Source organism: Marmota marmota, unplaced genomic scaffold (genome assembly GCF_001458135.2).
Source record: "Marmota marmota marmota unplaced genomic scaffold, marMar, whole genome shotgun sequence".
Classification (NCBI taxonomy): domain Eukaryota; kingdom Metazoa; phylum Chordata; class Mammalia; order Rodentia; family Sciuridae; genus Marmota; species Marmota marmota.
Genome location: NW_025999998.1, coordinates 4,348,187 through 4,361,893, shown reverse-complemented (window position 1 = coordinate 4,361,893; position 13,707 = coordinate 4,348,187). Strand labels below are relative to the sequence as shown.

Here is a 13,707-nt window from a genome sequence, read left to right as displayed (position 1 = left end):
GGCACTGCCCCTCTGCAGGCCTCTGGGGCTGTTCTGCCAGTGGGTCGCAGGTCCGCCTACCTTGCAGGCGCGGGGGGGGGGGTCGGTTCTACCCTTCCTCAGGCCACTGGGCCTGTTATGTCTGTCGGTTGCAGGTCTGGCCTGTTCTGATGGTGATCATAGTTCCGTCTACCTTGCAGGCGCGGGGGGAGGGGGCGGCTCTGCCTCTCAGCAGGCCGCTGCTCCTCTTCTGCCGGTGGGTGGCAGGCCCGCCTACCTTGCAGGAGTGATTGGAAGCTCTGTCCCTCCGCGGGCCACTGGGCCTTTTCCGTTGGTGGTCACAGTTCCGCCTACCTGGCAGGCGGGGGGTGGGTGGGGGGCGGCTCTGCCCCTCAGCAGGCCGCTGGGCCTGCTCTGTGGGTGGTCACAGTTCCCTCTACCTTGCTGGCGCAGTGGGAGTTGGCGGCTCTGCCTCTCAGCAGGCCGCTGCTCCTCTTCTCCCAAATGGCATTTATTTTGTTTTATCAATGCTTGACCCAGGGCTGGGAATGTGGCTTAGTGAAAGAACACTTGCCTAGTCTGCATAAGGTTTTGGTTTGACATCAGCATCTTGTTGCATCTGTTTGGTTATTTATATTTTTGTTCATTTTTATTCATTAAATTCTTATTGAGCCCACACCTGTGTCAGGAACTGGAGTAGGTATCAGTGACACCATAGTAAACAAGACAGAATGGTCTTTATGAAACTTGCATTTTAGACATACAGCTTTTATCACCCTTGTATTTTATAGCAGTAACAGAATTCTTGTTCTTGGCAAAGTTTTGGTGCTATCTAATCTTACCACAGAACACACATATATAAACAGAAAACGTTTTCTGTGGTGGATCCCTGCTTAGGAAAACATTGACCTGTTGCAGAGATTTTAAAACATTCTATAAATGCAAATTTCTATAGAAACTCAATATATAAACAGAAAATAAAGGGAGAGCTGACTGACCACTGTGTGTGGCTGGAGGCTTTCCCTTACCAACTGCATCCAAGGCACCTGCAGGAAACCTTGGGATCCCTGGAGGTGGATAGGGGAGGATGTGTGCAGTGCAGTTTGGAAGGAAGTTAGTTGCCTAGATCATCTAGTACTTGTAAAATCCTTTTAGTACTGAATGTGTGGGGAGCTTCCTTTGTGAAGGCAATAGAGGCCTTGTCAGAAGGGCCCGTCTGCAAGTTGCCCCAGCATCTCTAGAGTTATAACTTTGTTTTCACATTCATTTATTTTTAATAACAGAAAATTAAGTAGGAAATGTTCTATTTTCCATTGAACTGAAACTTTCTAATTTAAAATATTAGTGCTTAAACTTTAATAAATTAGTGCCCAAGTTTTAAAACTTACCACCATAATTAATATGAAAATGTAGCATTGGAACACACATTGTTTAGTCTTCTTTTTCACACAGTTAATTGGAAATATACAAATATTTCAGAAATTTTTGATTTTTAATTCAATATAATACAGTTATAATACATTTGATTTATGAAGCATTTTTGTAACAATATCAAAACCAAATAAAATGAAATAAAACAAAACAGCACCCCCCCCCTTTTTAAACTTTTAGATAGTAATTTATGGCTTTGTTCTTGGTACCTTCAGTTTACAATTCATTTAAAATGCTGCCGTCTTGTGCTTGATCATTATAGAGGATGCTTGTGTCTTTGGAGGAGAGATGTGCTCCTCTAACCCCGTCAGTTCATTCTTGTTGATATCTTTGTGGTAATTGTAGGGGATACAGGAATAGTATATGGGCTATTCTAGGCACTGGTGTCAGAAAGATCTGGGGTTCGGACCAGCTTTATCATTCATTGTGCTGAAATGAAATGATCCCTACAAGCTTTGTTTTCTTTCTTAGTAACATGGAGGCAGCAGTAGAACTTGTATTATAATATCTTAGCATAAGCTCTGGTGGTTGTGTGTGCTCAATAAGTGGTAGCTGTGATGAGCTGTAATCATTTATTGATCATCATTACCGTTTCACTGAACTCCCCCCTCCCTGCTTTTAAACAGGAGATTGAACCCAGGGTGCTGAGCTTAACCATGGAGGAGCCATGTGGAGCTCCTCCAAATGGAGGAGCCCTATTTATTTTTTAAACTTTGAAATGGGGGCTCGCCAAGGCTGACCTGGGTTAAATCCCCAGTACTCCCCACACCCAAACCTACGGATGTCAGTAAAGAGATATATGGGTTACTTTGTGGTGGGCAAGAAGCAGTGGAACATAGAGATGGCCTGGGCGTTTGTTCTGTGGGTAGCATTGCGGTGCCCCCAACTCCGTGATGAATGGTGGGAACCATTTGCCTGCCTCAGGGGTGAAGTAGGCTTCCCTTCCCTGCACCCAGAAATCAGAATGGTTGGGGCTTGCTGCATGTAGAGGGAGGCAGAGCAAATTGCCCTTTCTGAAGACCTGGGAAGATCAGTACACACCATTCACCATGGAGGCATATTTTGAGGCTGCAGTTTCTATAGACCTTCCATGGTGGTAAGGACCCTGTCAGGAGCCAAGCTTCCTTAGGAGAGAATGGGGAGCTAGTAATATATGTTCTGGTGATTCTTTCTGTCAGGTGGCCTGTTGGCCAGCCAGCTAATCAGCCAGCCAGGCTTCATGATTCCCAGCATCTTCTGCTGCCTGCCTGTTTCATGTGAGGGGGTGGGATCTTCTGGGAGCTTGCCTGGGCTCCTGTCTGCCAGGGTTGGGGGCTGCCTTGCAGATGTTTGCATCCTCTCTTTTGCTCAAGTAGGGTTCCTGGGCCCAGCCCTCTCCTGGGGACTCGCCCCCCCCTCAGTTCTGCCCTCCTCTCTTCAGACTCTGTGTCTAAATGGGGGAGGTCCAGGGAAGAGATCCAAGGGAACTCTGCTTAACCCTTCAGTAACTGTATAAGATAAGTCAGGCACACAAGCTTATGCCAGTAAGAGAGGGAGGAGTCATCTTAGAGCTATTATCTGTTAAAAATTGTCCTTGAGGTTGTGAGCTTGATTCTTCACAGGGGATAGCTGTGATAAAAACAGCAACACGAAGAATTATAGCTGGGTGCAGTGGTGCACTCCTGTGATCCAGCGACTGGGAGGCAGAATCACAAGTTTGAGGCCAGACCCTGTCTCAAGAATAAAATAAAAAGTGTTGGTAGAGCGCCCCTGGGTTCAATCCCCAGTACTAAAAAACAAAAACAAACAAAAAACCTCAACCAACCAATAAGAACAACAACAACAAAAAGGGAGAAATGTAAACAAAGGAGAAAAGGGCCTCTTCACACAGCCTTTGGAGCAGCCTTGTTTCAGGATTGACCTGCCTAAATGTGATTAGACCTGGAATGGGCAATCCCCTCTGTGGTCATGGATGTCATAGGACCTGGACCAGTGGGAGGTGCCAGCACACCTGTTGGTGTGAGCATCAGAAGGGTCTGTGGTGGCTGCTTTTGACTGAGCAATGTGAGAGGTCTGGGTAGGAGAGAACATTATTGATAGTCCCAGGGTGGTTTTGGGGAATAATCTTAGAAATAGGAGATATTCTTTGAATAATACTACTACACAAGTAAGTGGACTGATGAAACTCAGGGCCTCATGTGTGCTATGGAAACTTTGTACCATTGAGCCACATTCCCAGCCCTTGCATAGTAATCTTGAAAGGAGAAAATCTGAATCAGGGAAATGGATCTAGTAATGCTTTGAAAAGCATAGCATTACTTACTGACAGTTTGTAGTATCAGCCTATTTTCATTCAGATTTTAGAATTTGTATTGCAGTCACTAGACTAATATCATTTTTGGTCCATTTTTTTTTGGTAAACTGCACAAAGATATGCTTAGAGGGATCTGTTTTCTTTGATCTTCAAAATGAATATATGTTTTAAAAGGACATAAGACTTTGACTTTACATTAAACATTACCCATGCATATCTGATTAGTGTATTCATAGTTCATAAGTGATTCATAGGTTTTCATGTTAGCAGAACTGTTGGCATTATTCATTGTATCTGAAGCAAAACACTTTCAAAAAAGTTAAATGAACAATTATTAATTTCTTTAATAAATTGGTTATATAGTTGAGGATATATAATGGTAGGCATTTTATTTGATGGTTTTCAAGAGGTACAGAAAAGCAGGAGATATATCCATGTCCTGAAAGAATTTAGGTTAAGCCACATAATAGAGTGACGGTGGCAAGTAATTAAGTGCCTGACTGTGGACCAGATGTTCACTATACAAGGTATGCTACAAAGGATAATTTATGGGAACCTTTCTGGGAGATGGTAGGTCTTCTCTTCCCCACAGAATACAGTATCTGTCAAGACAAAAATGATTCATGCACATTCAACAGAGGCTAACTTTGGAAAGTAGTAGATAATAAATGCCATATCAAAAATTGAACTGAAGAGCTCCAGGAGGGAAAAAATGGGTGAGGTTGCTGAGACTTATAATGGTCAAAGAAAACTCCAAGGATATGGAACCTGAAGCAGAGGGGCCTCTTTGAGGTGAGAGGTAAGGTAGAATCATTCAGTGACAGAAGAATTTGTAGTCCAGCCTACTGGGAGAGAGTGTGCATGTTTGGAAAGTTGGGGAATCTTGAATGCCAGAAAGTGAGGAATAAAGGTTTTAATGCTGTGATACTAATATGAGAACTGCAGCCACCCAGAGAGAGATACAGTAGGGAGTTCAGTTATGACAATAGTCTATAGTCCAGGCTGAGAAATTTTGAAGCTGGGGCAGCGCTGCAGGGAGAGTTGAATATGAGATTTTGAAGAGGTAGAATGAATAGGTTTTGTTACTGGCAGTTTTGCAGAGAGGATGAGAAATAAGGAGGTGTGAACCAAAGTGGAAATGCTAGGAGAGTGATCCAGCTTAAAAGGGGAGATCATGAATATAATCTTGTGTATGTTGAGACTTCTGAGGTAATGGGAAACTTTCATAGAAATATTAGGTGATGTCAGGGGCATAGAACTTGAGATCCTCTGACTGAGATTGTTTACTCCATCTGCATATGTACCTCCAGTGTGCCTCTACTTAGTCACCAGGTCTTCCTGCTAGATAGATTTTCAGCAGGACTGGAAATGGGGGTGGAAAGAAGAACTAAAGTATAAGTACTCTGGTCAGGGTTCCTGGATAGAGGAGGCAAGGCTAGAGGCAGAGTGACTGGTTAGGAGGCTGCAATGGTAGTCAGTTTGATAGGGAGCAGGATGTTGCAGGCAAATGCAGGGTGGTGGGAGTGGGGACAGGGAGATGCAGGCAAATGCATGAGAACTCTCAAGAACAAGTAAAAGGTTGACAAATATAACTTGGGTATTGATTAGGTGGGCTGCCCTACTGGAATCTTCAAATTATAATCATCCTTTAATGTGCCTGTCTAGCTCTGGTGATGTGATTGTTTGAACCAGTTTTTCTTGAATGTATTCTCAGGTTTCCTGGATATATGGGGTCAGCCAGTCAGGCTCACCTCATTCATTGCCTTGTACCTGTCATTAAATAATGAGCTGCTAAACATAGAATTTTATCCTTTTAGTGTTGTTCTGTGAGATAGATAAGATCTGTCAGTGGTTAAGTGTCTTGTGTAAGATCTCAGATGGTTTTCTCGGTTCTTGTGAAATGAACATTCCACTCTGGAGAGGATGGTGCTTGGAAAACACATGCAGATGTCTGCATCTTGCTGTTTTCTTGCCTCATCTTTCCTTCTGTTCGTTCTTGTGGTGTGGATTGAAGCAGATTGTAATGGTTTGGTTTCAGATTGTTGTGGTTACCCATGAAGGTAGTGCCGCGGTTGGATTTTCAGGGCTGCTGTTTCAGAGAAGACTGGGAGTCCTTTGGGGAGCTCTGAAATGAAAGTCAGGTACCTGCAGGCAAGGACTACACAAATCTGCAACTGTAGAAGCCATGTTGCTTTCTAGTTTGAAAGTGCTATATGAATTTTTTTGTTTAGCATTCTGACTTAAGTTATTCCTTGTGGTATTAATGAAAGAAAATCTTAAGAAAAATCTTTAAATAATACCTGTGGCATATTACAGATCCTTCCTCCAGAAGAGGTGAGGGGATTGATCAGCAGGTTGAGGCATCAGGGAGATTGTGGGGAAGTCATTCCCTAGGTCCTTGGATGAGGTAATTAGAAGATTTATTCTGTCTTCCCCATCTGTTGCCCTGTCAGAATCACCTAGGGTGCTTGTTTTCAGAGTATGCTAGGTTCCCCATCCCCAAAGGATATGATTCTATGTTGTTCTTCATTCTCCCAGTTGCCCTTTATTGCTGGTATTAGGAGGTGTTAGATTCTGTCCTGGTAATGACTTGAACAGAAATAATCAAAAGAAAAACAAACAACAAAAACCAAACAACAAATGTTTAGAAGCAGTGAACTAGATTATCTTTAAGGACCCTTCTAGCCCTGTGACTTGTATGCAGACAACAAATTGTTTTTCTACTCCCTTGGGCTTTATTGGCAGAGTGAGATAATTACTTAAAGTAGTTGTCATAAGGTGTGAACAAGGTTTTATATGTGTGTGAATATTGCTTTGTGACTACTGAGTGGAGTAGCTGTCTGAATTTATTGTTTACCATGAGAAACTAATTGATTTGACTCTTGGGTGAATCCCTAAAAATGTAAACTATACTTTGCCAGTTGCTTTATCATGTTGCATCTGCTTATGCACAGAAGAGTAGTACCATCTGATAATTACTTTGCATGTTACTGCAATTATTACTTATTTTCAGGTTTGACTGTCCTTTTCAGACTCTGGGGCAAGACCTTGGGCTTATTTAGGGAACATTGTAAATTATTTTTGTATGAAACATTATGCAGCCACGTGGCTATTATTTAAATATTATCCAACAAAGCATAGATTGGTAATACATTCAGAACCATGCAAAGTATTTCATAGGCATAAACATGGAGATGAATGGGTTTGAGCAAGATAATGTCTATAACAGGGCAGGGAGTGTCCTATTTGTTTTCATGCTTTTGTGCTTTAGTGGATATCACTACAGTGTGGCTTTCTGGGTGAGGGTGTGGTTCTACTTGGGAAATGTATCTTCCTGTGTGGAGGCAGTGATTGGAAGGAAGTCTTCATCCTTCTATGATTTCCAAAGCTATTATAGCAAGGGTTGGTTAGCCATAAGGATATTTTGTTTTTGTTTTTGTTTCTTGTTTTGGTACTGAGGATTGGATGCAGGGGTGCTTCACTCCTGAGCTACATTCATAGTCCTTTTTATTTTTTGAAATAGGGTCTCATTAAGTTGCTTGGGTCTCACTAACTTGCCCAGAGTGGCCTCTGACTTGGGATCCTATTGCCTCAGCCTTTTAAGCTGCTGAGATTATAGGCATCCACCACTGAGCCTGGCATTCATTTAATTTATGATCTTAACACAAACTGGATCCTTTATAGAATTTGGAAGTAGACTAAGATACTGTCCTAAATCTTAAGAAGAAAAGTAGAACCAATTGAAATCATTTAGCCTATAGTAACTGGGAAATAGTACACTGGTAGAAAAGGATTTATATGACTAGATTGTGAAGGACTGTCTGAGTGTATAGGTAAAAGAAGAGTGAATACGTATGATTCATATCCTAGAAGGAGTAAACCAAAGATCAGAGTTAGGATAGAACCATCTTGCCTTATTGTTTCCCTTGTCCTTTGTCAGATGAATATATTTATTTTTTCTCTAAACAGTAGTTAAATTTAAGATTGAGAAACCTTAACTTTGCATATTTTTTTGAAAAATGAGTCTGAATGTATAACATCTCCATTTACATCCAGCTCTCTATGGACATACCTGCTGTATATCAGTGGGATGCGCGTGTGCATGTGTATGTGTGTGATGGAAATTATCATCTTGACTATGAGCTCACATGTATATATGCATATATTCTATTTTTCCTTTTCTGGGTATATTCAAAATGTAAACCAGGGATTAAAAACTGGGAAAAAGAAGACTTAAGTATAACATTGGGTTATTGTCATTTAGCTATGCTAAAATTTTATCTCTTCAGTTCAGTTGGAATAATTTCATTAGCTGTGCCTTAAGGAACAGGATATATGGTTGAGTTTTCTCTTACTGAATTGCCTAGTTATATTGGATCCAATTAAGTTTTGCATATGTTATCAGTGGCATTAATGCAACCAAGTGTGGTGTTAAATACATTTAGATAAGTTACGTCAGTAAAAATATGACTTGTACTTTATGGATATTAAGATAGTAAACACGAGAAAGGTAGGACTTCAAAAAATATATCTTTTATTTAAAACATTAAATGATTTTAAACTTATTCTCAATATCTATAAATTTCCTCATTAAATTAGCTTTTTAAAATTTAGATTTTTATAGGATATTATGAGATTACTATTTTAAAAACTTGTTAGTAACTCCATAATAAATAATTTCAAGGACCTTACTTTTGAAAACATCAGGAATTAGAAATGAGTATTTCTTCAGGGCTGAAAAATTATTGCTATGATCAAGATTTTTAAAAAGTCACAAATTCATAAATATAAGTTACATTACTAAGGCTGGTAACTTTTTGTTTTAAAATTTGAAAATTACAATGTTCTTTGGGGGGAAATATAAATGTCGGTATAATAATTTTTTTGGTCTTGTTGTCAATAGAAATATCTTAAAAGTTAAAAAGATAGTACCCATAATCTCTTGAAAATTAAAAGTCAAAACTAAATAACCTCACAGCAAAAAGACTACCTAAAAATAGGTTAAGGATAGGGAGTTGGAGTGTTGTGAGACAGGGCACAGAATTTGGCAAGGAATTCCCCTTGACTTAAGTATTTCACTGGACCTGGGTCTTTTCCCCTTAATCTTTAAAATGTATTTGAGATACTGGGATGCAACATTTAAATAGGTAATTTATAAGCTTATTTTTCTTGCATTCAGAGTCTAAGGGATGTAGCTTGTGATTGATTTTCTAATCTCTGGTTCATTAAAATGGAATTTTAATGAATTTAATTAAAAAAAAAATTATTATACCAACATTTATATTTTCTCCCAAAGAACATTGTAATTTTCAGATTTTAAAAAGACATTTTTTATTACATTATTTAGGAATAATTATCCTTAGGATACTAGTTGAAATATTATAAATTTAAAATTTCTGTTTATGTTTTAATATTTTAGGTATGCTATACCCCCAGAGCATGGAAAACGACTTGAGAGACTAGCTCAAGGTAAAACTTGCTTTCCATTTCTTACCTTAATAAGTTCTTGTTTTAGAGTATTTTTATAGTGTAGAATGATATTCTGTTGATTTTATTTGTTCTAAGTTAATTGCTTTTAAATATTTCCCTAATTGAATAACTATAATTTTTTACATTGATTTGTGAATATTTTTCATGTTTTATAATCTTCCTGGTTATTTGAGCTGGCTGTTTATTATTTCAATAAGAATTGCACTTAATCTGTTTTGGCTGTTTCCAAATTGTTTTCTCTTTTATATAATGTATTTAACATCATAATATTTTTCCTTCTAAGTATTTTCTTTCAAAGAGTATATTGCTGTGTCTCATGTACATGTGTTTGATAATTTTTTATGTTACCATGTCATTTCCCCAAAGCGTTCTGTAACCTCTGACTCTCCATTCTTATGTAGTTCATTAGGCTGGGGACTGTCCTTGTGGATGAAAGCGAATATCCTGAGGATACATCTAAGAATGTGTCTTCTTGGACTGGCATAATTAACTTTCTGCAACTTGAATTTTTAAATTTTGTTATGACTTTCTTCCTTGTCATAAAGGCCAAAATGAGGAATTCTTGTGGTAGCTCCCTTGCTGGTTTCACCTTGTGCCTGCTCATGCATGTGGAGAAGGCCAGCCAAAGCAGCCACCACCCTGCTTCTTCCTGTCTATTAAAGATGCATCAGGTAGCCTTGTCCTCATTTGATTGCATGTGCAGAGAAGAAACAGACTCATACCCCACCACTTATATCTGAAGATATATGTTCCCTCTCCACAGAAGAGGTAGTCCGGTTGTGACTTACTTGCAGCGGAAAGTTGAATTCCATTTGATCAAGATATTCTGTATGTATCCAGGATTGAATCCTGAGTAGTGTCCTTTTAGTTAGACACTGGTCTAAGATTCATTGGTATGTTAGGTTTACCTTCTGTGAGGAAAGGAATTTTGTTCCCACATTAGACATGCTCTCATTTAATAATGAAATGGGGTCACTGAGAATCCTAATTCTTTGACTTGACAGTTCTGAACAAAAATTCTTAATGATATCTAAAAGTTACTTTCCCCAAAATTAGAGGAGAGTATTAGAAGGAACCAGTTACAATATCACATTTGTAAGAGACATTATTATAATTTTGGCAGGTTAATAACTATAAAGCCCTAGTGTTTTTTTTAAAAACGTAATACGTTATAGTAATAATAGCAATGTAATTGTAATCTTAAACTTTGTTAGGGACTATTTTCATGAATATTAAGGTGGGTGAGTCCTGGTCCTGGATAATAGATTAGAGCAGAGCTTAGAAGGTGATTACCATAATCCTTAAATACATAGGCAATGAACTTCATGGTAAAACTATGTGCTGAATTATCCTCTTCACTTTTCTTATAATAATTATTCCACCATTTTCTCCCTACTAGAGAACTTTTAAACTGAAGCCAATGTAAACTTTGCAGTGTTGAGTCATACACTATAATTTGTGATATAAATTGCTTTTTCATGCTTTGACATAAACAGTCTGAAATGACATTTCAGGAAAATGGGTGCCAATTGTTTAATCAGTAAGAGGTTAATAAACTTGAAAAATGAGTGAGAACTTTAAAACTGTTTTGTAGCATTATTTTGAGAAATGAAGCAGGGAAAGATTGTGGAGGATTTGTATCCACTGACCAGATGCCAGCCAAATTAATTGAATTCAGCTAAATAATTAAAATGAAAAAATAATGCAGTAAATGTGATAGAGCATTATGGAATGTCTAGGTCAAGGCAACACTTGATACATAAAATGAAAAGCAGGCTCAGATATTTCCCATTATCTTGTCTGCACATCATAATTATCACACTTGCCTTTTATGCATGAATGCTTTCATCTTTGGTTTCTATTGAAATCTTGATTGACTGTGGCACCTACAAATATTTTATCTGAAAGATATTAGGCCTGCATCTAATAAAGCTAGGAGTTTGATTTTGCCCTTCAGCTGCTTTCTCATTTATACAGGTATTTTTTCAATATTATGTAGACATTAATGTAATAAAAAAAATCTCAAGTGAATTGTTGCAATTTTTATACTTGTTACATTTGCCTATAATGCCATTGTATTCTTTCTAATTTTTGGTTTGATACAATTGAATTGCAAATACAGAAGAGAATAGAGGTATAATGTTAAATCATGAATGACAGTTTGGAAGATTTTTAGTTTTTAAAATGTCTGAATCTCATCTGTTTTAGAACTAAGACAATATCTTTGGTGTTACATTAAGTTGAGCAAAATATAGATAAAATTGGGAACATCTAAAAATTTCTGTGAAAGACTATATTCCACTTGTCTTTTATTGTGAATCATTATTAAAATAAATGGAAACAATTTACTTTTGTGAAAACATTGGTTACTGGAGGAAAATATGTAAATTAGGACATTGTACAACTGATTTTGGAAGTATGAATGTTTAGCAGAAATCTGTTTCAGATAACAGTATAATAGAAGGGCATTGGTACTTTTAAGATCCTTATATTTACTTGAAACCCATTATTTTAGTTTCATCTCTTATTTATATTTAAAAATTTGTTAGCTTTGGATTTTATTGCCAAAATAATTAATTGATTAAATTAATTAATTAAATTTTATTTTTGGGACTGGAGTCTTACTGTGCTACACAGGGTGGCTTTGAACTCTTGGACTCCAGCAGACCTGCTTCAGTCTCCCCAGTACCTGGGACTGTAGGTTCATACCTATTTATTTATTTTAAAAGTCTGTGTTCAGTAAAAGGGAACAGAAGAGTAAATGTTGAAGGATTAATTTAGTCCATTCTTGTGTATGTATTTGTGTCTGTGTGTGGTATTTTTCTTTTAAATGGTGAGTAACATGAGTGTAATCCTGTGGAGTAGAGAGTATCAGCCTAATTTGCAGAGATCCCTGTGCCAGGGAATAGACAAAAATCTGTGGGTCAGATGTAGTCAGTCACTCTGTTGATTCCCTGAAGTAATATTGAAAATTGGACATATTTGCAAATTTCTGGGAAACCATTATCAAATACCTCGAGAGGGTTTGGTATGAAGAGATTATGAATAACTGCTATTAAGAGAATAGAAGGGTAGCAATAAATAACAAGTCATTTTAATTTTGTGAACAGAGTCTAAATTGATTTGTTTTCATACCTTGCTCTTGGAATTAGGAAAATGTACTTTTATTAGTTCTCAAAATGGTAAATATTATTTCCTTAAGCATTCATTTAGCTGATTAGCAGAAATGATTAGCAGAAATCTGTTTCAGTTAACAGTATAATAGAAGGGTATTGGTACTTTTAGCTGATGGGTTGAAAATACTACATTAAAATGCCTGGTTTTGAAAGGCTTATAAATAAAATACCCCTGATTATAAATAATTAATTTTAAAGGGTCCTGTAAGCCATAAAAAATGAAGATGACCATTGGTACATCCTCAGCTTTTATGCCTGATTCATGCCTCTTAAGCATGGAGGTTAATGAATGTTGTATCGGGGTTGATTATTTGCATCTAATAATCCGTGTTGTAACATTAAGAGAGTGAAACAATTCTTAAAGTTATTTTTTTCATAATTTGACATCAGCGATATCACTGTATTTATTTACATAAATATAGTGTATTTGGATATAAAATATCCAGTATATTTTAGTAGTTCCTAGAAGTAGCAGCACAGAATTGGGTGGAAGAATTGAGGAAGGGAATGCTAGGTATCAGGGAGAAATTATGGAGGGAAATGAAGATCTGTGGGATTTGAGGGGTAGGTTTAGAGCAGAGGTTGAGCCAGGACAATTCTTGGTTAACTTGACTCTGAACTATTTGTCTGTGTGCTTGGCCTGCAGACCCTGGGTTATATATGTGTATGTTGTTCATGTGACAGACATGTCAAAAGGGGAAGAAGAATAAAACAAAACAAAGTGCTATCAGGAATGCAGTCAAAAACCATATGAGTAGTAATCAGTGTATTAAATTTGATGGAAAATTTAACTCAGAGTTTTAACTCAAGAGTTTTTGCTTATCAGCTTGAAATAGATATAACTGTTCCATTATGTAAGGCACCATGTTCAGGAGATTAAAAACAAGGCAGTTTCTTAAACATGCTCCATCCTTTTTGATCCCAAGATCAGTGTGAATTTTTCCTTTTGCTGCTCCTAGAAAAAACTACCAGTAGAGATGTGGATGAATCATGGAACACTTGGAGCAGAGTGAAGCCTGGGCAATCTTGATACACAATATTCTATGTAGTCTTGGATAATCAACTACTCCTCTTACTGTAGGAAGCAGAGAGGCTAACTGTAGCACAAAACTCTAATATCAGCCTCTCAATTAGGGATGTGGGTAAAAGTTACCAGGTTTATTTCCACATAATTTAGTGGTTCATAAATCAGCTTGCCAGGAAATTTCATGTGTACATCAAATACATCTATTGTTGAAAATGTTTCTCATAGAAGTGGTATTTCTATATCCTCTTTTTTTACCTTAGCATTCATTGTATGATATATTTTTTCCACTTTTAATTAATTGACACAATATT

At 37.6% G+C, this 13,707-nt stretch overlaps 1 protein-coding gene across 15 annotated transcripts in view; it reads left to right on the top strand.

Moving 5' to 3' along the window:
• Kdm4c (lysine demethylase 4C) overlaps positions 1–13,707 on the top strand; it is a 387,556-nt gene that overhangs the window by 95,431 nt on the left and 278,418 nt on the right. For 12 of the 15 annotated variants that reach the window (XR_007349008.1, XR_007349009.1, XR_007349010.1 and 9 more), the window contains one exon: positions 9,123–9,172. Coding sequence is in view for 10 of the 15 variants with exons in the window: in XM_048806786.1 (XP_048662743.1) it covers positions 9,123–9,172 (50 nt within the window). In the remaining 5 variants the exon portion in view is untranslated. The other 3 variants (XM_048806793.1, XM_048806794.1, XM_048806792.1) reach the window with 3 other exon arrangements.